At 42.2% G+C, this 24708-nt stretch overlaps 1 protein-coding gene across 3 annotated transcripts in view; it reads right to left on the bottom strand.

Moving 5' to 3' along the window:
- Nucleotides 1-24708, bottom strand: part of PAPPA (pappalysin 1) — a 253779-nt gene that overhangs the window by 174840 nt on the left and 54231 nt on the right. For all 3 annotated transcript variants that reach the window (XR_008475800.2, XR_008475799.2, XM_002743252.6), the window contains exons 3-6: nucleotides 16254-16399; nucleotides 12069-12362; nucleotides 3781-3973; nucleotides 219-340 (exon numbers count right to left, since the gene is read on the bottom strand). Coding sequence is in view for 1 of the 3 variants with exons in the window: in XM_002743252.6 (XP_002743298.3) it covers nucleotides 219-340; nucleotides 3781-3973; nucleotides 12069-12362; nucleotides 16254-16399 (755 nt within the window). In the remaining 2 variants the exon portion in view is untranslated. The remainder of the gene's footprint in view (nucleotides 1-218; nucleotides 341-3780; nucleotides 3974-12068; nucleotides 12363-16253; nucleotides 16400-24708) is intronic.

The following is a 24708-nucleotide window of genomic DNA, read 5'->3' as shown; positions in this document are numbered from 1 at the left end:
TGTTTTCTCATATGTAATATGAGAATAACATATTAGGATGCGGCAGGTGCTCAAAAAGTATTTGTCAAATGGATAGGTGCTTGACTACTAACCTTGCAGGATGATGTTAATCAAATCAAATGGTACATGGGAAAGACCAGTAAAAATCATAAAACTCCATGAAAGAGCTGTTCTTTGCACACTCCACTTGTCAATGAGCTTCCACAAGGCTGGCTTACCTTCTGCTTCAGGAGGGCTCCAGTGTCCCGATGGGCTGCAGGGCATTGGGGAGGAGGCGTTGAAAGCATACTGCACCAGGATTCTCCCCTCCAGGCAAAGATCACATGCTGATCCCAATTCTCTAGGAGGCCAAGGAAAGAGGGAAAATGCACCGGCTTAGGAACAATTGAATGGGCAACCGATGGGACTAGAGTCAATTGAGCAGAGAACACAGCAAATTTGTGTTTCCCCCTTTTCTCCTACATATGCCAAGGCTTCTGGAAATAACTGTAAGTGAAATGCCTCTCCATTGCCCAGCAAGAGCCTCATTTGGGCCTAAGTGGTTTATGTTCTGATGATATATAGATTTCTCTGAATTTTAGCAGCACAAAGTCAACAGGCTGACAACTTACCACCTGCAATAATTTTAATTTTATCAGTCATGTAAAGCTCCACTGAGGATTTGCAATGTAGTTATGAGATAATCCTTTGCTCCATTTTGTTCTCAAAGTTTACTCCTTTTACAATATTTATTAGGTACCTACTATGTGCCAGACACCATCCTGTGTTTTAGGCATTAAATATAAAGAGGCCATGGTTCCTTCATCTGAGAGTAAGAGGGCTGGATTACATGACGCCGAAAGAACCTTCCAACCTTGACATTCTGTGGATGGATGAGTCACTCCTCAATTTTACAGTCAAAAGCAGTTTCTCTACCATGCCATCTAATTGATTTTAGCAGCTTTCCAAGGGGCTAGCCAATTCCTCAATCGGACCAGTCCCAGAAGTGGAATATTATGATGGCTTCCCCTACCAACTTGTCTCTTGTGTATCTGGATCCAATCTTCCTTTGGCTATAGCAGTCTCTGGGATCCTACTTATTTTCCAGATTTGGCATCTGTTTATGACGTGGTTGAGGAGAACGGAGAGGAATGAATCCTCTTCTCCTGTCTTATTGTGAACCAAAAACTGCAAATCTGAGTGACCTCTGCAGAGGGACTGGAAACTAAATCTTGAGAAGGTGTCAAGAAATGTCCCAGCCCAACCCATTATTTCTCAAAGTGCAATGGTCCTGATGATAACTCTTTCATCACTCCTGGAAGAATCTCTGTGCTTTGGCTACCTGAAAGGATGCAATGGAGAAACCAGGTCTGAAGCATTATGGCTTTTCCCTTACAGGGACATTCTCTATGCCTCTAAGCTCACACAGTCAGGAACCATGCGCTTGTGAGCATCACAGTGTGCTGCTGCTCCCCTGTTCCACCTCCACACCGCTGACAGGAGATCATCCCCAAACCTCAGGATGAACAGGTCATGCCCCTGCTTACATCGCTTGTTACCCCCTAATGCCCTGTGATGTGGTAGTCAATGCTCTTTCATACTATCCTCTGCTTCACTCTAGCTTTGTTTCTCTCCATGATAAGCTCTGCCTACCTATCATGCTGTGTCATGTTACCCACATTCCCTCTGCAGACTTTTTTCACTTTGGTGATGTTTCTCCTCTTTCAAGTTCACCTTGGACATCATCTCCTTGTGAAGACGTGTTTTTTGGCATGCAAGAGAGTTTCCCCCAACAGATTGTGAGGTCATTGAGGACAAAGTAAATATCTAATAACTATCATTTTTTTCTCTCAGGGTACAGCACACAATTTGTTTTATACTGTTGGTCAGTATAAGCAGTTGAATGGATGGATGGATGGATGGATGGATGGATGGATGGATGGATGGATACCAGTCATTTAGGCATGTGCTAATATTCATGAGTAACCTAGTGCAGACCTTCAAATTGTAGATTTTGCATTCTCAACCTTATCACTGTAAATGTGAAACCATCTTGTTTTGCAAGCACAGTAATATTAATATTTGGTGATAAGAGAATCATTAAATAGCCCATGGTTAATATGCTTAATGGAATGGCAAGCTGTTATTGCAGAAATATTTATAAAGATTATGCAACTTCATGGAAAATGTATAAGCTATTATAATAAGTGAAAAAGTCATACCCAAATCTAAATCTACAGCAGTATCTCAATGTTCAAATAACCTTTTGAATCAAAATATTATCAGGAGCAATTTCTGGGCAATGGAATATAGGATGATTGATCCCACCCTGTATTATTACACTTACTGGTTTTCTAAATTTTCTACATATTTTAAATGCATGAGTTACTCTTGGAGTAGCAATAATAACAATTATACAAACATATTCATATGCAGAAAAGCAGGAGTGGAGAGAGAGACTTTCTTAGCACTGCTAATGAAAAAAGAGTTCTCTTAGGATGACCACAATCCATGCATAGTGGCTCTGAGTCACATGACTGGATTTAGGTTGACACTGGGATTACAGATGTCCTGGGATGAATTTGGTAACCATGCTGACCTTAATGGCCATTCATTCTTTCTTTCTGTATCCTTTAGATGTTTTATTTTGGGTGATACACATAAAGCCACCTGAGTTTCAGTGAATTCTTGATACATCTTAGGCTCCCAATAAATACTTTGATGAGTGAACAAATCATCATCGAGCTGACAGCAAAGGTATGCTGTCCTACACATGTAGGAATTATATGTGTTTCCTACCTTTGGCATTCATTTTCTCTTCATGGATACTTATACTTACACATAAACATACACAAACATACACAATGAAATCATAGACATGCAGGATACCAAAGCTGGGAGAGCTCATCTTTCTTCCTTGGGTTACATGAAAATCAAAGCTTAAAGTTCTAAGTATGGGCTGTCCAATATGGCAGCTATTAGGCATGTGTGGCTATTTAAATTTAATTTAATTAAAATTTAAAAATTTTTGAAATTGACTTTTCAGTCATACCAGTCACATTTCAAGCCCCAGTTGGCTAATGGCTATAATCTTGGTGCTAATATACAATATTTCCATTATTGCAGCAAATCCTATTGGACAGTGCTTCTCTAAGGCATCCATTGTATATAATAAATTAACTTGTCTCCTATGAAGCTAAAATGGTACTTATTGTGTAGTACCTTTGGGAGAAATTAGGAAATAGTTACTCAAATCATTTTCCATGTCCTAAAATTTAGAAGAGGAACCTTGGTTGAGAAAGGCTAGGACATCTTTGGCTTACAGATCAGAAAGCTGAGGCCAAAGGCAGGGGGAATGGATGAGGTCACAAAGACTTCCGACCCAGGTCTCTTGGTTTTCAGTCCAGTACTCCTTCCAACACACCATGGCCAATTTTAGATAACTGAAACCACTCAGTCAACACGTGTTTGCAAGACAGATAAAAATAAAGCAGTTAGGAAAACTAGGAGGGCTGTAACAAAAGAGGTTTCCAAGTTTCTAATAACAAAGTGAATCTTAGCACCCATTCACTTAAAAATATTTATTATTTATTCATTTCTATTAGCAATTTTTTTTATTCCCTGATGCCAAATTTACAACATGCTTATATGTGCCAGTCACTGTGCTAGGTGGCAGAGATATCTTTTGAACAATAACAAGAAATACCGCAAAATCCGTCTCCAAGTCTGCTTCCCTTCCAAGTTTTCTTCTTCTTGGTAGGAGAGAGAGAAGGGAATGAGCACTACACAGAACACACTCACCTTTCAAAGAAATGGCCATCTATGGGTGGGAACCACTCCAGTGTCACAGAGTCCATTGTGTGACCCACAACTTGGGGGGCGAGGGGAACAGGCGCCGGTTTCCTGGAGGGCTGCCAGCTCTGGTAGATCAGGTCCAGGTAACAGTGCATTCTGGCGACTTGATTGGGCGTGAAGGAGTCTGTACAATCGTCATCTGCAAGCAGGCAGAGGGACAGATAAGCACCAAGCCACGAGGGCGGGCAGGTATGTGAGAGAGTTATGACGGCTCCTGGTGGCGCGAGAGCCAGCACCCAAGTTGTTCCTTGCCAACTCACGGCTGGCCTCTTTCAGCGCTCAAGAGTTAATGGCCTGTGAACAAATTAGTGTAGTCATCACTTCTGGAGACAGGTGAGAGGAAACAGGAGGGAGGGGAGGGTGGATGGAACTGAAACAGTATGGCTGAGACTGGGAAGAGAGCAGCCCAGAGGTCATGGCAAAGGACACAGGGAAGATGAGCTATTTTCCACGGGCCTCGAATCCACTGGGCACTAAGTCAACAATCCCATTACTCCCTACCTCCCTCACCCTCCACTCAGTATCCCTCATTTATTCATTCATTCATTCATTCACTTGTTCATCCACTCACTCATTTACTCATTCTTTGATTCACTCGCTGGTTCCGATTCATTCCTTCACATTCTTTCACCCATTCATTCATTCATTTCACTATTAACTGATGCAGAGATACTGCCCTTCAAACAAACGTTCTGAGAGTCTACTACATTTCTGCTCTGTGCCAAAGGGCATAGAAAGATGAAACTTTAAAAGTTCCTGCCCATGAACAGGTACCAGTCTAGTTAGGGAGTCAAGATCAGTCCAATGTATAAGTCAAGGTTGTTACAAGGCTGCGAAAGTCTGTGATGTCAATCACTGATAAAGGGAGGAAGACAGCATAGGTTGGGTAGGGGGCGGGGGTGGGGGAGGAGGCAGGAGAAGGCAGGAGACCAGGAAGGCTTCTAAAGAAGGAGATCATTGAGGCTGATCAGATCGCATGGCTAATATTGGAAAAAAAAGGAGAGGGACTGCAGGAGAAAGTGCTGCATGACTACAGAGGCTTGGTGCCTTAGGCAGAGAGCACAGACCAGGGAGTCAGGCAGACCTGGGAACAAGCCGGGGTAGTGTGCGTGTGGAAAACATGAGCAGTACCATCTCCCCTCGGTGCTGCCATTGGTGCGCTATGCTTCAGACACGTTAAACCCCTTCCCTTCTCATGAGTTTTGGAGCACATACTACTATTTTCCTCATCTTACAGAAGAGGATATTAAAGCTGAAAGAGGGTAAACAACTATTTCAAAACCACAAAGCTGGGGATACAACTGGGATTCGAATCCAGGCAGTCCTGACTTCAAGGCTGTGCTTCTGATCAATATGAGAACTTATTTTCAAGCATAAATGAGATGTTGCATGAATGTAAAATCCTGTAGGTGGTTGATAAATGGGAGTTGAGCCTGAGTCTAAGGGAGCTTGGAACATAATGTCTCAGGTGTCTTTAGATGTAAGGACCTTTGATCCTACTCTCCCTTTTCCAGAGTGTGACCTAAGACCTGGCCCTGAGGGAGAAGGCTTGCTTCCCATTTCTCTCTCCAACAGTTTTATTTAACTGCCCCAGGGGAGCGCAAGGCACTGTTTTGGCTTGGTTTCCAAAAACACCACTTCCCAGAGGTGTCCACCCAGTCAGGGAGCCCGTAGCTAGGCCCCAGACAGAGGAGCAGAGGGCTCTTCTGATCTTAAAATAAACCGGCTACTGGGAATCCTGTAGTATATACTGGTTTCTTCTTATTACACAAACATTAAATACATTTGGGCAGGGGCTGGACAGTTGGACAGGGTCTTGAGAATCCAGCTTAGGAAAGGGGCAGGGGTGTGAGGGAGGTTCTACACAGAAGCTACCTTAAATCCCCTTTCCAGCACTCCAGGGAAGTCTTTAACATATTTGGAGAAGCGGAAGAGCCCAGTGTCTCTTACCAAACACAGTATAGCTACTAATCCAGTAACCAGATGCCACCATATAACTCCTGAATACCAAACATTCTATGGCTCCCTATTGTGGGGAAAAATACCTCAGTCTGAAAAGGGTCAGATCATTCAATATCTTTTTCTTTGTTGCCATGAACTTTGGACTTCCTCTTGAAAGCCTTGGAAAAGATACCGAATAGGTTAGATGCAGGAGAAGGGCATGATGGCTAAGGGGAGAAGTGTGGCCATGTGATTATATCAGTGCACACAGAATCTATGGAAAAGTGATTTTCTGCCCCCAGTGCCTCAGTTACCCCATCCGTGAAGTGAAGACAGTGATGATAACGCGATTGCTCAACTCAAAACACGGCCAAGGTGCAGGGATGTGGGGCACTAAAAGCGATGCCTGTCCTGTGATAAATGTTAGTAAAAGGAATTGGAAATAGTGTGTGTGTTGGCATGTGTGCATATATGCTCATTATATGTGAGTGCTGGAAAACTAAAAGAAGGAAAAAAATACAGAATATAAAATACTCGTTCTCTTTGATCTAACAATAAGGAATTTATGGATTCAAAAGATAGACACTCTTGGATAAACATGGGTAAAATATACATACAAGGATGTTTCTTGAAGCATAATTTATAATAGTGAAAATATTAGAAATAGCACATCTGTTCATTCACAGGGAATTGGCTGTGTACTTTAAGGCACAGGCATAGAACAGAATACTAATCAGCCTTGACCAAAACATGAGATAATTTTAAGACTCAGTTCCGTTGTGTACAAATTGGGGGCATTTAAATAAACGCCAACCCATGGAGTTGTGAGGACTCAATGAGCAAGGGCAAAAAAAGCATTTACCAAGATGAATGATGCTGAAAAACAGTAGTTTTTTTCCTGTATAAACTTCTATTTTACTTGCTTCCCCCATCCCTCAAAAGTGTGTTTTTTAATAACTTACAAAGTAACCATTTTCACATTTGTCAATAAAAAGAAAGTCTGAAAAAAATGGATAGGTGATGGAACCTGGTAAGGAGACAGGAATGTATTTGAACTTTAAAACTGAAGTCAAAATCTATCCCAGGGTACATTACTTGGAGATTTCGCAGCTATCAGAATCTTGGGAGAGGTACCAAAGGGTTTCTCATTTATCACAAAGCTCTGTCTCAATTAGCTAATGCCTAGAGTCAGCCCCGCGTGGCTTCCTTTCCTACCAATGCCTTCCCTCTCAACATCTATGGCCACTTCATCTGGTCTCTCCTCTTGTTCTTCTGTCTGCATGTTGCCCCAAAGCACAAAGAACTTTGGGACTTCAGCACCAATAAGCCCAAGCCAGCCCCCATGCTGTTGATATGGTACCCTGGGTTTGGTTTGCTAAGTGAACCTCATTCTCAAGAACAAATGTTAGTCTGTGACTGAAAGGCCACACTGCATGGAGGTTCAAGGCATGAACTCCATGGCTTCACTCCATGCGGGACCTTGGGCACAATGCTGACCCCCCTGCCAACCACATTTTCACTCACCATAAAATGAGGAATAAGATGTTACCTGCCTCATAAAGCTGATGAGGGCATTTAACAAGCTAACTAATGTCTAGTGAATGGATAACTAAGTTGCCTTGTGTAAAACTCCCTGTCTTTTTGTTGTTTATTTAGAATAATGGTAATAATCATAGTCATAATAATAGATGTAGATAACATATTTGTAATAAAAAAATTCACTGTAGAATATCTGGAATATGTCAGAAATGTTACAAAGAAATAAACATTACTCTGAACTCATTATCAATAGATAATAAAACTGATGTCTAATGTATATGTGTGTATATGTATGTATATAGATGTTTGTATATGGATGTAAATATCTATAGTAAACTTCTGTAATTCTTATCATCACATACATATACACAGGTCTTATACTATATATATTTGACTTTCTGACCTTTCCACATTAAATATTCAACAAATAATCCCATGAATCATCCTTTATTGAGCACTAATTATGATACCAAGGACAGTTTGTGTTTTTAACTTTCATTTTAAGTTCAGGAGCACGTGCAGGTTTCTTACATAGGTAAACTTGGGTCATGGGAGTTTGTTTTATAGATTACTTCATCACCCAGGTATTAAGGCCAGTACCCATTAGTAATGTTTCATGATCCTCTCCTTCCTCCCACTCTCCACACTTTGATAGACCTTAGTGTGTGCTGTTCCCCTCTATGTGTCCATGTGTTCTCATCATTTAGCTCCCACTTATAAGTGAGAACATGCAGTGTTTGGTTTTCTGTTCCTATGTTACTTTGCTAAGGAAAATGCCCTCCAGCTCCATCCATGTCCTTGCAAAAGACATAATCTCATTCTTTTTTATAGCTGCATAATATTCCATAATATTTATACCTCATTTTCTTTATCCTGTCTATCATTGATGGGCATTTAGACGAACAACGGTACAAAGTGCTTTACTTGTACCATTACCCCTACAATCAGGCAAGGTAAGTATGCTTATCCTCAATGGTATTAATGGAATAATTGAGGTTCAGAGAGGAGAAGCAAACTGCCAGAAATCAAAGCTGGGGCACGGAAGAGTCAAGTTTCGTCCCTCACTCCAAATGTCATGCTCCGAACTACCATGTTACTCAACTGTTCGTGTCCTTCGACGGTCTTCTCTACCATCTTCAGTTGCCCTATAATGTCCAATCACATGAATACCTTGCAGTTTATTCAGCAGTCTATTATCTTTGGGTTTGTAAGCAGTTTCTCATTATTCACACATGTTTTTCCTCTATACCCAGCATATAGTAAATGCCTTATAAATATTTAGGAAATGAATATCATTAAGAACATTCTTTTTCTTTTTTTGAGATGGAGTTCACTCTTGTTACCCAGGCTGGAGTGCAATGGCACGATCTCGGCTCACTGCAACCTCCGCCTCCTGGGTTCAAGCAATTTTCCTGCCTCAGCCTCCTGAGTAGCTGGGACTACAGGCATGCGCCACCATGAAGAACATTCTTATGGTTAAATCCTTAAGTATACTAATTGATTTATTTGCTTTGGATATATTCCTTACAAGTGGAATTGCTGGGTCAATTTATGTGTGGATATTAAGAAGCCATGACACACAGAAACATAGGGTCAAGACACTTGCTTCTACAGGCTAGAGAAAGCCTGGTTTCCTACACTTTTGAGGACCACAGTGCCCTCCTCCAGAAACTCTTGTAGCCAGTTATCTCCAGTAAATGGAACTGAGTCTGCTGCTCTTTTATCTGCTGGGGGCTTATCCAAGAGTTCAACATAACTATTCTCCTCTGGAGCTCTGTCCAGCCTGCCTATTAAAATAGGCTTCCCCCCATCACCTGCCTGGTGCCTCTTTGATCTGAGCATCTGGGGCCCTCTCAACCTTCCCCAGAACCAGAAAATGAGGCAGATAATTACTAGTTAATAACACAGGCGCTGCAGCAAGAAAGGCTTGGGTCTAGGTTTCACCTTTGCCTTATTTCATCTTTGTGATGCTGGGCAAGATACTTATGCTACCTGAACCATATTTTCTGCATCTGTAAAACTTGTGCACCTCCTTGGGCTACTTAAGTTTCATACAGTGTCCAGGATATCATACGTACTCAAGAACTACTGCAGGCCTGAGCTAACCATTATGGTGGCCACCAGCCCGTGTGGCTCTTCTGATTTCAATGAGTTAAAATAACTTACGACTGATAATTCAGGTCACTAGTCACACTAGTGGTATTTCAATTGTTCAGTTACCATACCGGCAATACAGGTAGTGGGTACCATACTGGCCAGCACAGATACAGACTATGTCTATCTTCATAGAAAGTTCTGTTGGCAGTGCTGCATTACAACCCTTTACCCTACCAGTGATGGCCTGAGGAAGAGGCACTCGGGAAGATAAAGCAACAAGAATTGGTCCCAGCAATGTCTTCACCCACTTGTCTTGATGAGACGGCTCCCATGTATTGCTCTACACATCCCTGAGAACCCAATGCTGTTCTGCAGTTTGAATTTCATCCAGCTGCTTTTGTCACCTCATCTATCAGAAATCCTAAGGAAAACAAATATTTCAAAGCACGTGGTCGCCTTGAATTTGCTTTTGTGGGTGTAAGTTTGTTTTCGTAGCTCAGTGAATTAGTTCTGCTGTTAATGCATCACTGAGCTGAGGGGTTCCTTTAAAAAAAACAACAAAGCAATCACCCTTTAGATCTGTACAATGAGGGACAAAAATATTTAGTTTATGGGGGTCTGGTAACTAGCAGCAGCTCCTAGGCCCCTAAGAGGCCGGCAAACTTCCAAACTTATGTTATTGTTTATTTTCCATGTGCGTTCGGCTGGCCAAGAAAAGGTGCTACAGAAGTGGAATGGAAGCAGGGCTGTGTAAGGGGATAGGGCACAGGATGTGGAGTGTCAGCTTGGCTGGGAATGGAAGCCCAGTGGGAATCTGCTTTTCAGGAAATACCCAGCATCCTGGTCTTTTTTGAGCACTCAAATCTAAGACTATGGTACCAGAGGTGGGTTATTGACATTTCGATTCAGATTTGGACTGCATGAACCTTATACTGGAGAGTTCCCCAGGGGTCATCACCCCAAATGGACGAGCAGAAAGGACCAATGGGGATTATAGAATCCTTTGGGTTCCAGCAGCAAATTCCATTCTTCAAATGAAATGAGGCAAAACCTCAACAGAAATGTGTAAGTCGGAAAGGGGGTGTATTTTCCCTGGCTCCAGCGAAATGAGAGCCTAAAGCCCTACTCATATAGCCATCAGGGCAGTTCCCTGAGGCATCTCTGTGGAAGAGAGTGTAAAAGCCACCCAGATTGCTCAATTTCCCCACTCAACCATCAGCTAGCTCTCTTTAGAAGAGCCATACAAGAGTAAATGACAAAAATGCAGCTGGGCGTGGTGGCTTACGCCTGTAATCCCAGCACTTTGGGAGGCTGAAGTGGGCAGATCATGGGGTCAGGAGTTCAAGACCAGCCTCGTCAACATGGTGAAAGCCCGTCTCTAATGAAAATATAAAAATAAGCCAGGGGTGGTGGTGGGTACCTGTAATACCAGCTACTCAGGAGGCCGAGGCAAGAGAATCACTTGAACCTGAGAGGCAGAGTTGCAGTGAGCCGAGACCATGCCACTGCACTCCAACCTAGGCAACAGAGTAAGACACCATCTCAAAAAAAAGAAAAGAGAAAAATACGTGGAGTCAGATATGTGACTAGCACAAATGACTTCAGTGAGCTGAGGCTCAATGCTGTCATCTGTAGAGTGGGAATAGTTCTGACTCCACAGATTAACTATGCTCTCAGTTAAATGAGAGAGAGCATATTGGCCTTTAAGGACAATATTTTGTTACATGAGTAGAGATACTGCTTTTGATAAGAATCAATTTTATATACCTATTATAAGATAATGTATTCATTTTCCTCCTTCCTTCCCTCCAACCCTCCCTCTCTCTTTCCTTTCTTTCTTTACTTCTTCCTTTCCTAACAAACATTTATTAAGGACTGGCCCCTGTGCTAACTTCTGAGAACAGAGTGATAGACAATCTGTTGTTAGATGCAATCTTTGCCTTGATAGAATTTGCTTGTTCTAGTGGGGAAAGAGACATCAAGTTGAGTATGATCATAGAATTTGATGCTGGCTTGCCATGTGCAGTTGTGTGGATTGTGACTAACACAAAATCTCTTAGCTGAAGGTGAAGTGGTAAGGGCTATGACAGCCCTGAGGAGGGGGTGTCTTGTTCTAATTTGCCAAAGGTGCTAAAAGGGCTCAAAGGCCTTGATGTATCCTGTGCTAAAGGGAAGTACAGGGCATCCCCCAATGCCCCTAACACTGTTATGTTACTAATGATATACAAAAGGACTATGATAAGAAACATGCAATTAGGAAAAAAAAATCATACCCAATCTCATGTCATCATTTTCTATTTGCAAAATCCACAGCACTCTTACTGTTCTTGCAAAACATAATAGAAGGGAATGTGAGAGTTTTATGCTTATCTGAGGGACACATGGGTTAAATAAAAAAGGTTCAACAACCACCAGTTTAGAAAATTGTGCTGCAAATTTAGGAAGGATCTTGCAGAGGTGAGTTCAATTATTCCATGTTCTTAAGAAAAGTGAAACCCAGAAAGAGAATGACCCAAAGACATCAGGTGGCTGAGTTGCAGAGCTCGGCCTTCCATCCATTGAAAAGGTACGTTGCTCATTCGAGGCTCCCCTGAGCCAGGATTAAATCCCACATTTGACATCCAGTCCTGTTCACCCCACAGAGTGTAGGGCCCTACCTGCATAGCTCATGAAGTTGTTGTAAGGAGTGTCGAAGAAGCTATGAAAGCCACAGGTGTCATTTCCTGGCTCTGGGTCACCGCAGGACTTGTGTTTGGGGACTGGGTTGGTATCATTGCAGAGGTCTCCAGTCTCGAAGGAGGGCTCTGTCTCCATGCAGGGGTCGCTGCAGGACTGGATTTCTGAGATGCCTCGGAAGACGTGATAGAGGCCCAGGCTGTGACCAATCTCATGGATCATGGTGTGGGTGTGCCCAGGCACGCCATAGAAAGATGGGTTCAAGACAATGCCACCTGTAAGGGGAAATCCAGGGAATCAGGGAAGCTCGGTACTCTGCTTCTTGGTGCAATCACCCCCAAGTCTACCCAGGAGAAAGAGATGCTGCCCAAAACAACCACAAGCTCCTCCACCCTATGACTCCATTGCCCTGAGAACTGTTACAAACTGTGACATAATCATGAGCTATCAGAGCAGGAAGTAACCTCAAAAGTCATTTTCTACAATTCTTCGTTTTTCATATGAAAACACCAATGCTTAAAGAGGTAAAGGCACTTAGCCAAGGCGATTTCAAACTATTTCAATGGAGAGCAATTCGGAAACTCTGATTTCTCGGCCAGTAAACCTTTCTGCTGCAACCTTTCCCTTAGAAAGTAAGGCCTATCCTTATTTCCAAATATTCTATATATTATTGTCTAGACAAAGCTCCCAGGTTCAGACATCTTGGTTCTGGTTCTCATTTTGCCTTCACTAACTCTGGGACATTGAGTGGATTAATTAGCATCTCTGAATCTCATATTTTCATCTCTGATGCTGTGAGAGCATGAAAACTCATGTAGTTTCATACTAGCTAATGCCTCTTAAGGAGAACTCTTAATCAATGTTCTATTGTTAATGACGATCAGGGCCTGGAGTAGAGTATCGCATTAAATGTGTCTTGAATATTTGCTGTGTAACTCACCTAAAGAAGTTTGAGAGGTTTAACTAATCTAGTGTGAGCAGCTACAATAGCACCTCCATACATCAAGTGCATCACCCCAGACCTACAGAAGCACAATCTGATTTTAAAAACAGGATTGAATGACTTGTCTGTATATTCTGGTTTGAGAAGCAATGGACTATACCACACGCCTCCGAAGACTGAGCATTGCTTAGCTTGGGGAGATAGAACACATCTAAGCAGAATCCATGGGTAGTATTTGTGCTGTGTTCATTTTATGAAAGATGCATATGGGCTGGCAGAGAGATATTTAAACTTTAAAATTTGAAAGTGTTTAAGGGAAGGTTGAAATCAGGTCTGTGAACCTTGAAAGTAGGCACTTTAGGTGTAGGGCAGCATCTTATGAAAGAATGGTGAGGAGGTAGGTCCTTGTTGATTTGAAGTGGCAAGCCCCACATGGGCTTGAGGAGAGTTTTATCTTAGACTGAACCTCTGGAACGGCTGTGCCTGCTCAGTCGAGGTGCTAACGGAGTCTATGTAGAGGGCTCTGATTTTGAAGAAGGGCTCAGGGTTTGGGTCCCTGGAGGACTTGATTTCTGAGGTTGAATTTCTGAGCAATTTTGAATTGCTTAGAGCTTTTCTAACATGAAGACAAAGATGTATGAGGGGGCATGTGAGTGTGTGGGTGTGCACATGCACATGGGTATGAGAAGGGGGCAGGCAGAGGCAGGGAGGAAGAGAAATTGAGACAGGAAATCGTTCTCAATTATTTTCTGTCAATTATAACATGAAACACAATCCACTTCACACCCAAGGCTTTTTTCCAGGGATCATGGTATAACAGCAGAAAAAGAAGGTAAAAAAATATGGTTGTAATAAATTGGGTTTGATTGGGGCTACTGCAGAGAAATTACTTATGAGCAGCACCTCTCAGGATGGGGAGAGGGCAGCCTGGAGTCCAGCCGGAGTTAGCCGACAAGGGTTGCAATCCTCGTTCTGCTTCACACTGGCCTTGTGACTGTGGAAAAAGGACTTTGCATCTCTGGTGAGCTCTAAAATAAGCAGCTACAATAATGCCAGCGATGCTCTGTCTCCCCATGAAGCTTCATTATTAAGGTAATGAGAGGACAGGGCCATTTCAGGGATGAAAACTGGATTGCAGACTTAATGTCTAAGCTAGCCCTGTTTGTTTTACCTCGTCCCCTCCCAACTCACACCTTTTCACAGAGTGACAGCACTTGCGCCCCAGTCCTGTTTCATTGCTTCTCTTATAAGGTGAAACAGCTTGAGCCTGACATCATCCTGAAGTACTATAACATGCTACGGATTTATAGCCTCTCTTATTCCTGGCCCTGAGCCAGTCTCTGAAATTTATGGAATTATCAGGAGTATTTTTTTCTAACTGTACATGTCTGCTGTTCAACCATTCTCAGATTCTGATCATGGCCCTTCCAGTTGCTTTTCTAATAGGACAGAATTTCAGAACTGAGAAGGGTCCTTAGGGTCTTCTGGCCTCCTAGGACCTGCTTATTTAATATTGAAGGACACTGAGACCTGAGGAAGGGAAGAGAATTGCCTAAGGCCATACTCTAAGTCAAGTCACAGTTGAGAACAAACACGAATTTTGGCTCTACATCATATACTAGGTATGTGATATAAGCTGGTCATCTTCAAGATTGCCTAAGCTGCATGCTGTCTTCTTAGGAGTTCTTACGACCCCGTCTGTCTGTCAGTCTGCCTATTTATCTACCCATTCATCATCTATCTCAGGACTTCTCAACCTCAGCACTACTGACATTTTAGACTGCATAATTCTTTGTAGTGGACACTGTGGACATTGAGCAGCATCCCTGGCTTCTACCCACTAGATGCCAGTATCATTCCCCCATTTGTAACAAGCAACAATATCTCTAGATATGGCCAAATATCTCCTAGGGCATAAAATCCTCCCAGCTGAGAACAAGTGGATATTTATCTTTGTATTTATTTATACAACCACACACATGCACACACACACAAGCACACAAATTGGTTGCATTCTCTAAAAAACAATTGAGAAATGAGAGTCATCTGAAGGGAACTATGTCTATGCTTAATTCAGCAAGACTTCTATTATTTGAATCTCTTATTTCCAAGACAGCATAGTAATGGAGCAGCTACTGGACTCTGTTTCACCAGGAGACCAGGCAGGCTTGAGGATACATCCAGCACTGTCACTGCTGAGCCAGAACATTCTCAAATAAAGATGTTCACTGAGTCATCACGATTCATTCTTGTAAATAATGGGAACATTCTACCAAAGGGAAAATGGTTAAATAAATGGCAGTGCTGTTGTTCAAGGGAATATTATGTGGCTTTTAAAAATCTTGTCTTTAGAGAGGGGGAAATAACCCAGAAGGTTACTTTTCTTTTGTGATTTTAAATGGAAAAAAAAAAGGGTGAGAAGTAAGGATAAGACTTCTGCGACATGGAAAAAAAAGTAGATAGCATAATATTAAATAAAAAAAATACACACAATTTCATCTATGCTGTGATTTTTAAAATGTACAGTTAAAGAAAAGCACGTCTACATATAGATGTGTTCTGGAAGAGGGCATAGAAAAAATAAAAGTAAAGAACTACAATGTTTGCTTACAGGGCATCTTTCAGAAACTGTTGTCATGTCTGACTTTTGGTGACTGGTTTGCAGAAACTTATGTCTTGTTTATGGATATGCATAATTTGACTGTAAGAAGAGTTCCTGTTGGTGTTGGTGGGTGGAACATGGAGGAACAAGGAGTTCTTACACACTCACTTTCTCTTGCCTCTTTGGTGTCTTTCAAGCCAACCCAGGACTGGCTGTGCCAGTACAGTGTGGTTACCAGACTGAGAAGACATTTGCAGGAACTAGGAGACAGAGGGTTTAAGGAGAAAGCAAACAATAGATAGTGCTGGAAACTTAAATTCCAATTGTGATTGTCACTGTCTTCTGTGTGATGTCGGATAAGCCCCATTTCTTCTTTGGGTCTCATTTCCCCATGGATAAAACATGGTTAATAATATGGTGCTATTTCCTTCAGAAAATTGCTTGGTGGTCAAAATAAGATAAAGGATACTAAAGAATTTTGTAAATTAAAGTGATAAATAAATGGGTTGCTCACCCTCACGACTACCACCACCACCATCATGATCATAATAATGATCGTATCGCACTGAATGTATTACCATCCTACTCCAGTTTCCCCTTGAAGAAGTTTCTAAGACTCACCTAAATGCATTAGGACCTCTTTGTCCCATGGCCAAGTTGCTACTCCTGCTAACTCCTCTTCTGAGGAGTTTGCAAAGAAAATATTGAGATGTGTTGATCCATCCAATCTAAGAATGTTCTTCAGCTCATTAACATCCATGTAGGCTCTGAAACAGAAGAACTTTGATTGTTACCATACTCAAAATGATACTATTTAAATAACAGGCATTCTCCAAATGATTTAGAGCAACTATGTGTGCCAGGCACTTTCCTAAGCATGTTATAAAAACCACCTTATTGGCCGGGTGCACTTTGGGAGGCTGAGACGGGTGGATCACGAGGTCGAGAGATCGAGACGATCCTGGTCAACATGGTGAAACCCCGTCTCTACTAAAAATACAAAAAATTAGCTGGGCATGGTGGCGCATGCCTGTAATCCCGGCTACTCAGGAGGCTGAGGCAGGAGAATTGCCTGAACCCAGGAGGCGGAGGTTGCGGTGAGCCGAGATCGCACCATTGTACTCCAGCCTGGGTAACAAGAGCGAAACTCCGTCTCAAGAAAAACCCCAAAAAACCAAAAAACAAAACAAACAAACAAAAAAACCACCTTATTGAATTCCCCCAATAATATAAGTAAGATGATTCCATTTTACACATCATAAAAATAAGTCCTTGAGAGTTTAAGAGACTTGCCAAAGTTGTTAGGCTTCTTACAAACACAGAGGTAGGTAGTATCATTATCTCCAGAGGCTCAGAGAACCTTCTTCAGACCTTAGTAAGTTCAAGCTGCTATTTGGCAGTGTTTTCCTTTTCCTTAATGCTGTCTCTACCCAGGAGCTCTCACAAAGCCCAGCAGTAGCACACTTTAATGATGGTTCTCTTCTCTTCCCCTCTTAGAATAATAGAAGAGCTTCCTCATCTATGAAAGACCAAGTCCAAGTTCCCAGCATGGCCTCCATGATACAGCCTACTCCTTAGCCTAATCTCTCTATATTCCCTCTCTTGAGTGTCCCACTGCATGCACTATACATCTCTGCACCATGTATAGTGCATGATCTCATTGGCACCTTTATTCATGCTGCTTCCTCTGCTGGGACTCTGATCAGCATTTTGTCCTGTGAAGAACAAATCCAAAGTCTGTTCTGGAATCCCTCCTCCAGGAATACTTCCCTGATGCTCTCCTCACTTGCACTCCTTTTAACATCTCAATACTCGTCCACCTCCTACTAGCAGTGCACTCTCTCTCATTTGCCATTTCAATTAATCACTTCCTCTGTCTGTTATATAATACACATTTGTGGCCACCTGGTGGGAGGGGAGTGCCTTATTCATCTCTGTTCACCCAGTTCTCAGCACAAAGATTGATACCTGGTGAACACTCAGTAGATTTTTGACAGAATTGAATTAAACTGGGAAAAGTAGGAGTAAAAATATTTAACTCTCAGTCTCATATTTAGTAATTCCTGACTAATGGGGCCTCGGTTTTCTTATCAATACATTGAAATTAGTAACAGCTGCCTCGTGTTCCACAGAACATTTCTGTGGGTGGAAAACCTATGCCTCTACCCTGCTGTGAATAGGATATGTCTGAGACCTAGAGTGTCATGGCCGCCCATGTCACAGAAAGCCCCAAGCTCACGAAACCAAACATTCATGTGACCATAATTTGTACAACTTTTCACAAAAAACATGGGTTGGAGATATAGGTGGTGCCAGGAGAGTTTATATCTATGTCTAGGTTGAGCTGACTAATTCCAAGAATCACAAGCTCAAATATTGAACTGAAATCTCGCTGCTGAGCTCTTTTCTTCCTCCAGAGCCCACATTGAACTTCTTAGGCTGGAAGCCTCATGAGGGACTCTAATCAGTCTGCTCTGTCATCAGGGAAGAGAACGAGGAAGGAGAGAGTCAACATTTATGAAGCACTTGCTGTATACCAGACCCTGTGCTAGGTACACATATCTCATCCCCGTTAAGTAGTTGAAGCAATGCAACAGAGTGGGTGAGATGGCTCATTCTTTTTTTCTTTTTTGAGACGGAGTTTCGCTCTTGTTACCTAGGCTGGAGTGCAATGGCGTGATCTCGGCTCACCGCAACCTCCGCCTCCTGGGTTCAGGCAATTCTCCTGCCTCAGCCTCCTGAGTAGCTGGGATTACAGACACACGCCACCACGCCCGGCTAATTTTTTGTATTTTTAGTAGAGACGGGGTTTCACCATGTTGACCAGGGTGGTCTCTATCTCTTGACCTTGTGATCCACCTGCCTCGGCCTCCCAAAGTGCTGGGATTACAGGCTTGAGCCACCGAGCCCAGCGAGATGACTCATTCTTAAGCTACAGCCCTAGGTTTGAATCCAGCTCTTCCACTTTATGATTGGGTCACCCTGGGCAATGTACTTAACTTCCCGTGCCTCAGTTTCTTTATATACAGAATGAGGGTGATAATAATACCTACCCCATACAGCTGTTCAGAGGGTTAAGGTAGTTAATAAAGAGAGAGTAAAGGGCTTAGAAGAATGCCTGGCATGTAGAAAGCCTCAGCGCATGTTTATTCCTATCACTTATCCCCGTCGTACAGATGAAGGAACAGGGGTTCAGGGATCACACAACAGGCGACAAGGCCAAGTACAAATCTAGACGTGTCCAACTCTTCCCACAACCTCACCCTCATTTCCAAGCTCACTCAGGCCCACAGTGAAAAGGGAAACAATGCATGGGAGAAGAATGAAAACACAGAGGAGCCGACATTTTCTTGGATCAGCCCTTTCCACATAATTTATTATTTTCTAATTGATTTGTTCATTTCCATCAAATGTTCTCTCAGGCAGAGAACAAAAATGTTATTAGAGAAAGCCACCTCTGCCCATGGCTCTGAGATGAGAAAGCTTCCAGAGAGAAAAAGACAGGGTGGGGTAGGGGCAGGGGAGACGTTTTAATTGGTTGTTTATTCTGTGGTAATTGCAGAAGCCAATCTTTTCAAGAAGTGGTATTCATCCTAGCCCAAAGCAGAAAAATGGGATGTGGGAGGCTCTCCCTGGCTTGTACGTGATTTTTTCCCCCATACTTTGTGAAGCCTCCATTTCCCTGAAGGGGAAGAATCCACAGCAGCAATCCAGGCCCAGGCACCTAACCCTACTGGCTTCTCTCTTCCCTACCTCTCCTAGAGGGACCTACCAAAGGGAAACAAAAAACAGCAACAACACAGCTCTGTGGATGTAAGTTTTCCTTCTGTTGCCTGAAGTTTTTCCATTAATACAGAGCCAGGCTGGGTGTCTCTCAAATATATCAGGGGGAAAATCTTCAGGACAGTAATACATGTGGGTATTTACCTCCTTACCCTTATGCCTTGAAAGGATGTTTGCTTCCCTTTTGTCAACAAGACAGAAGAGAAAGCACAGGAGGTCAAATTCAGAAGAAACTACCGAACTACTTTCCTTCTCTCACCTTCACTATTCCTAGATAGCAGGTATAGTGAAGGTGAGAGAAGGAAAAGGGCCACATGACTTCCGTTTTGCAATTGTTGGGAAGGCTGGCCCTGTGCATACATTGTACATTGTTCAAATACACTTTAAAATGTAAGGGCTTGGTGTGGTTGCTCATGCCTGTAATCCCAGAACTTTAAGTGGCCAAGGTGGCAAGAATTATTGAGGCCAGGAGTTTGAGACCAGCTTCGGCAATACAGAGAGATCCCATTTCTACAAAAAATACAAACAATTCAAAAAATTAGCTGGGCATGGTGGCATATGCCTGTAGTCCCAGTTACTTTCGAGGCTAAGACAAGAGGATCACTTGAACCCCAGAGTTCAAGGCTGCAGTGAGCTATGATGGCGCCACTCTACTCCCACTTGGGCAAAATAGCAATATCCTATCTCTTAAAACAAAAACAAAAACAAACAAACATTATTTACTTCCCAGAAAAAATCAATCAAAATCCCAAAACTCACACAAAGTTGGACAGACAGACCTATATCTATGGAAAAGTTGTCTGTCCAACTCTGTGTGTGTATTAGTCTGTAGATTAATCCGTGTGTGTGTTGATCTGTAGCTTAATCTGTGTGGATTAATCTGCATAGAAGCTTTGCTACTCAGAATTGAACATATAGACCTAAATCTATGGGCAAGTAGGTTTGAGTATCACTTAGCTCAGGACGATACCAACAGGATTAAATTAGACAGCTCAGCACAGTCCTAGCACACAACTAGAAAATGTGAGCTTCCTGCCATATCCTGGTCTTCTAATTTCACCTACTGGGAAAGAACCTAAATGGACAGTCTGCCTCTGGGTGGCTCTCCCAGTCTCAGTTTTCAGTGTCTCTTCATTACCCTGCCTTCTTCCTCTTACAAACTCAACTACTCAAGTTATCTTGGTTTCCTTATTCTGGGAACCTTGAGTTTTCCTCAATTATGCCCAACCCCTAAGTATATCTATTAGTTTCCCTTCTCTGACTGGAAATACCTCTTCTTGATTCTTAGCTCTTGTAAATCTTACAATCCCTGCAAAGCCCAGCTTACATGTGATGCACTCCATGTATCCTCTTATGACTACCCTTGTCTGTAAAGTAGGGATGATGATGACCACCTGTCAAGAGTGTCATGAGGATTAGAGGCAACATAGGTTAAGTGCCTGGCATGGTGGCTGGCACAGAGAAGGCATCACTGATTAGGATAGGCTCCTTTTATTGCATTATTGTAGTAAAATGAAAATTATTAATAACACTCAAATCATCATCATCACCTCTATCTGAAAATGAATCCTTCCTCTGTCTTTTCCATCAGGTAATGAGCTTCTGGGAGTCAGGACCAAATCTTTATTATCTCTGTATCACTTAAAAGTATCCTGCAAGAGAGAACTACCACTGATGGGCAGCTACTGAGCACCTCTCTCTCAAATTGCATAGTTTCAAAACAGGATAAGCAAGCCCAGAGCTCAAGGAAGAGGAATGATTTGCCCAAGGTCAAATACCTAATACAGGGTATAGAAAAGGCCTAACAAGAAGCCTCTTTGCTCCAACCTGTGTACATGTCACTTGTGTATAACAGCAGTTTTGTATCACAAGTCAAGTCACCTCTTCCTTCAAGTGGACACAGTTCCCTGCAAAGGTGCATAGTTTAGAGAAGGAGTAATGGGAAGGATGGCAGCCTCCATTCTCTCCCTCAGCTGGACACCTGGGTGCGGGAACCTGCATCGCCTGCGTATCTGACCAATTCTCACTATACTCTCTCTGCTGGTTGTTCTCCAGCTCAGGGTTTCTACCTATTCAGTTAGGTTGTGAAATAGATCTGGGTCTTCCAGATCCTGTTCTAGAGAAGGCTAAATTTATAAGAAAGAGATGAATATTCAAAGAAAATGTTTGTTGAGTCAAATTGGTTTGGAACATGCTCTGTTAAATAGGGTTAAATACACATATTTTTTAATTGCAAGAATTTTCAGAGCCTCAAATATGCAAAATCAAAGTAAGGCAGATAGTACGGGAAGTGTACCCAAATACATTTGACCACAATTCCTCCTCCACACCCCTCCCCCTTACACTTCCACCTTTGCCAAAAACCAAACAACAGTACAAACCACAAAGTTTGGAAAATATTGGCTAGATTGAAACGTCCCTCCTAATTTAGATCCTTTCCCCGAGCCGCCTCTCGAGAATGGTCTCTTTTCTTCCTGCACAACCCATGCACCTGGATCCACTGTGGAAATTGTGGGTCCCCTGGAATGTCTGTTTCAGGGGGCCCAGCCCTGATTGCCAAGGCGCCCAGACTTTACCCCTTTGCCAGAACTGCATTTCAAAGCCGTGAGTACAGTTCTGGAGGGAGATCAAAGCTCTCTCAACTCAACTGTCATTAGAATATTTTCTTTATGCATCTCACTCGTTGGTGAGTGCCAACAACATATTTCCTAAATGCACTGGCCTGAGATGGCACGACTCTGTAATAATCTGAATGAGAGGGCTGTCAGGGCCTGTTTTATTGAGAGAGAAGCAAAAGGGAGCCACATTCAGAATGCAAAACAACAACAGCAACAGCAACAAATCCTTTCAATAAAATCAAGGGAAAAGTGTGAGAAGGCCTGAGTTTTTCCATCTCTAGAAACATGACACACTGGCTTTCCAGTTTCAGTGGTACTGTTTATAGTGAGTCCAGGTCAAGACGGAGGACTCTCAATTTCTATTCACACTCAAAGTAGGCCACTCTTCAGTGGACTTCCCCTATGCAGAAGTGATGGCTGAGGAGATCTTTAAGCAATGTCATGCCAGAGTCATGCTTCCCGGGCCCTTGATGGGTATGGCTGGTCACAGGGATGGTACTGGCCATGTGTTAATGCCCTCAACTGGAGGAGGGTTTATGTGAACCAAACACTGGCTGAGAGGGGACCACTTTTAAGTTGGAGACTGAGAACAATTCTTTCAGGTTAGAATAAAATGCAGCAGAGAATAATTTTAAGAGAGAGACATACTGGATTTCAAATCCTCCTTCCACAAAGTGGCCTTGTGATCTTGGGCAACTGACCCTGTCATTTTGTATCTCAATTTCCTCATCTGTGAAATGGGAATTAGAAAATTCAACCCAGAAATGGGGATATAAAAATTCAAGGCAGTAATGCATGAGAAAATACCTAGAAGAGTACCCAACTCATGAAAAACCCTCAAGATGCAGAATTATCTTTTAAGCTAGCTCGCAGATCTAGAGAAAACTAGCTTTAGCTCCCAATGCCTGTTGGGTTCCCGCTCCACCAGCAAAACCTGGTTTCCTTCACTAAATCAATGTTTACCTTCTTCACAGGAGGTTGTCCTGTTTCTCCATCTCATAGAGCAAATTCTGTAACATTGCCCATTTCCAAATTCTGATTGTAGCTTGTCATTCCCAAGGAGGTCTCCTCAAGTCCATGAACCACCACTTAATTTTCAGAACACACCAGATCGTTTGAAAACGATTATCAGATATAAAGATCAAAGCCACTCCAGGCAAGTCATTAAAGCATGATAAACCTCAGAATGTTTATTGCATCCATATCCTTGTTCCAGATAACAGACTTTCTCCAAGCTGTGACCAGTACAAAAATCAGAATTTTGTTCTTTATCCCAAGGGTCCTAACAATCTGGACTTGATCCTCCTGCTTAGTTTCATTGTCAAAAATGCTAAATCTGCCTTGCTAGTCTATAAAAATAGACACAGAAAGAAAATGCTGGGAGAGTTTATTAAATTCTTGAATGATTAGTTTCCAAAATAAGAGATTTTGTATGGAAGCCTGACACATAGGAAAGAAAAATGTAACAGTATCAATCAAAGACTAACTGAAAAATTGATCATTCCTTTATTTAGTTATTAAATGAGTCATTCTTCCCTTACCTCCATTTTTTCTTCCCTCCTCCCCTGCCTTCATTCTGTGCTTCCTAATTTCCTTCCTCTCCACATGTCATTCATTTATTCTTTTCTGCTTTCATTCATCAACACTTACTGAGATTTTATCAAATACTATGCTTTAAGCTAGAAACTGTGCCTATAGAAAATGAGAAAAAAAGCTTGATTTTCATTATCAGGGTATCAGAAATTTTATGAAGACAGTGAGACAAGTAAATGAATGATCACAACATGATTCCGTAATACTAAAAACACTACCATTTGGGAACGTTTACTACACACTGGAACTGTTGAAGTATTTTTTTAATTCATGTATTTTATTGCACTTTAGGTTCTGGGGTACATGTGTAGAACATGCAGGAATATTGCATAAGTACATACATGGCAATGTGGTTTGCTGCCTCCGTCCCCCTGTAACCTATATCTGGCATTTCTCCCCATGTTATCCCTCCCCAACTTCCCTACCCCCCATTGTCCCACCCCTGTTCTCCTCCAACAGATCCCAGTGTGTGATGCTCCCCTCCCTGTGTCCATGTGGTCTCATTGCTCAACATCCACCTATGAGTGAGAACATGTAGCGTTTGATTTTCTGTTCTTGTGTCAGTTTGCTGAGAATGATGGTTTCCAGATTCATCCATGTCCCTACAAAGGACACAAACTCATCATTTTTTATGGCTGCATAGTATTCCATATGGTATATGTGCCATATTTTCCTTCTTCAGTCTATTATTGATGGGCATTTGGGTTGGCTCTAGGTCTTTGCTATTGTAAACAGTGCTGCAATAAACATACGTGTGCATGTGTCTTCATAATAGAATGATTTATAATCCTTTGGATATAAACCCAGTAATGGGATTGCTGGGTGAAATGGAATTTCTATTCCTAGGTCCTCGAGGAATTGCTACACTGTCTTCCACAATGGTTGAACTAACTTACACTCCCACCAACCGTGTAAAAGTGTTCCTATTTCTCTATATCCTCTAGAGCATCTGTTGTCTCCAGATTTTTGAATGATTGCCATTCTAACTAGAATGAGATGATATCTCAATGTGGTTTTGATATGCATTTCTCTAATGACCAGTGATGATGAGCATTTTTTCATATGTTTGTTGGTCTCATAAA

The sequence above is a fragment of the Callithrix jacchus genome, chromosome 1 (genome assembly GCF_049354715.1).
Source record: "Callithrix jacchus isolate 240 chromosome 1, calJac240_pri, whole genome shotgun sequence".
Classification (NCBI taxonomy): Eukaryota; Metazoa; Chordata; class Mammalia; order Primates; family Cebidae; genus Callithrix; species Callithrix jacchus.
The sequence above is the reverse complement of the archived record's forward strand: the minus strand, read 5'-3'. Positions and strand labels throughout refer to the sequence as shown.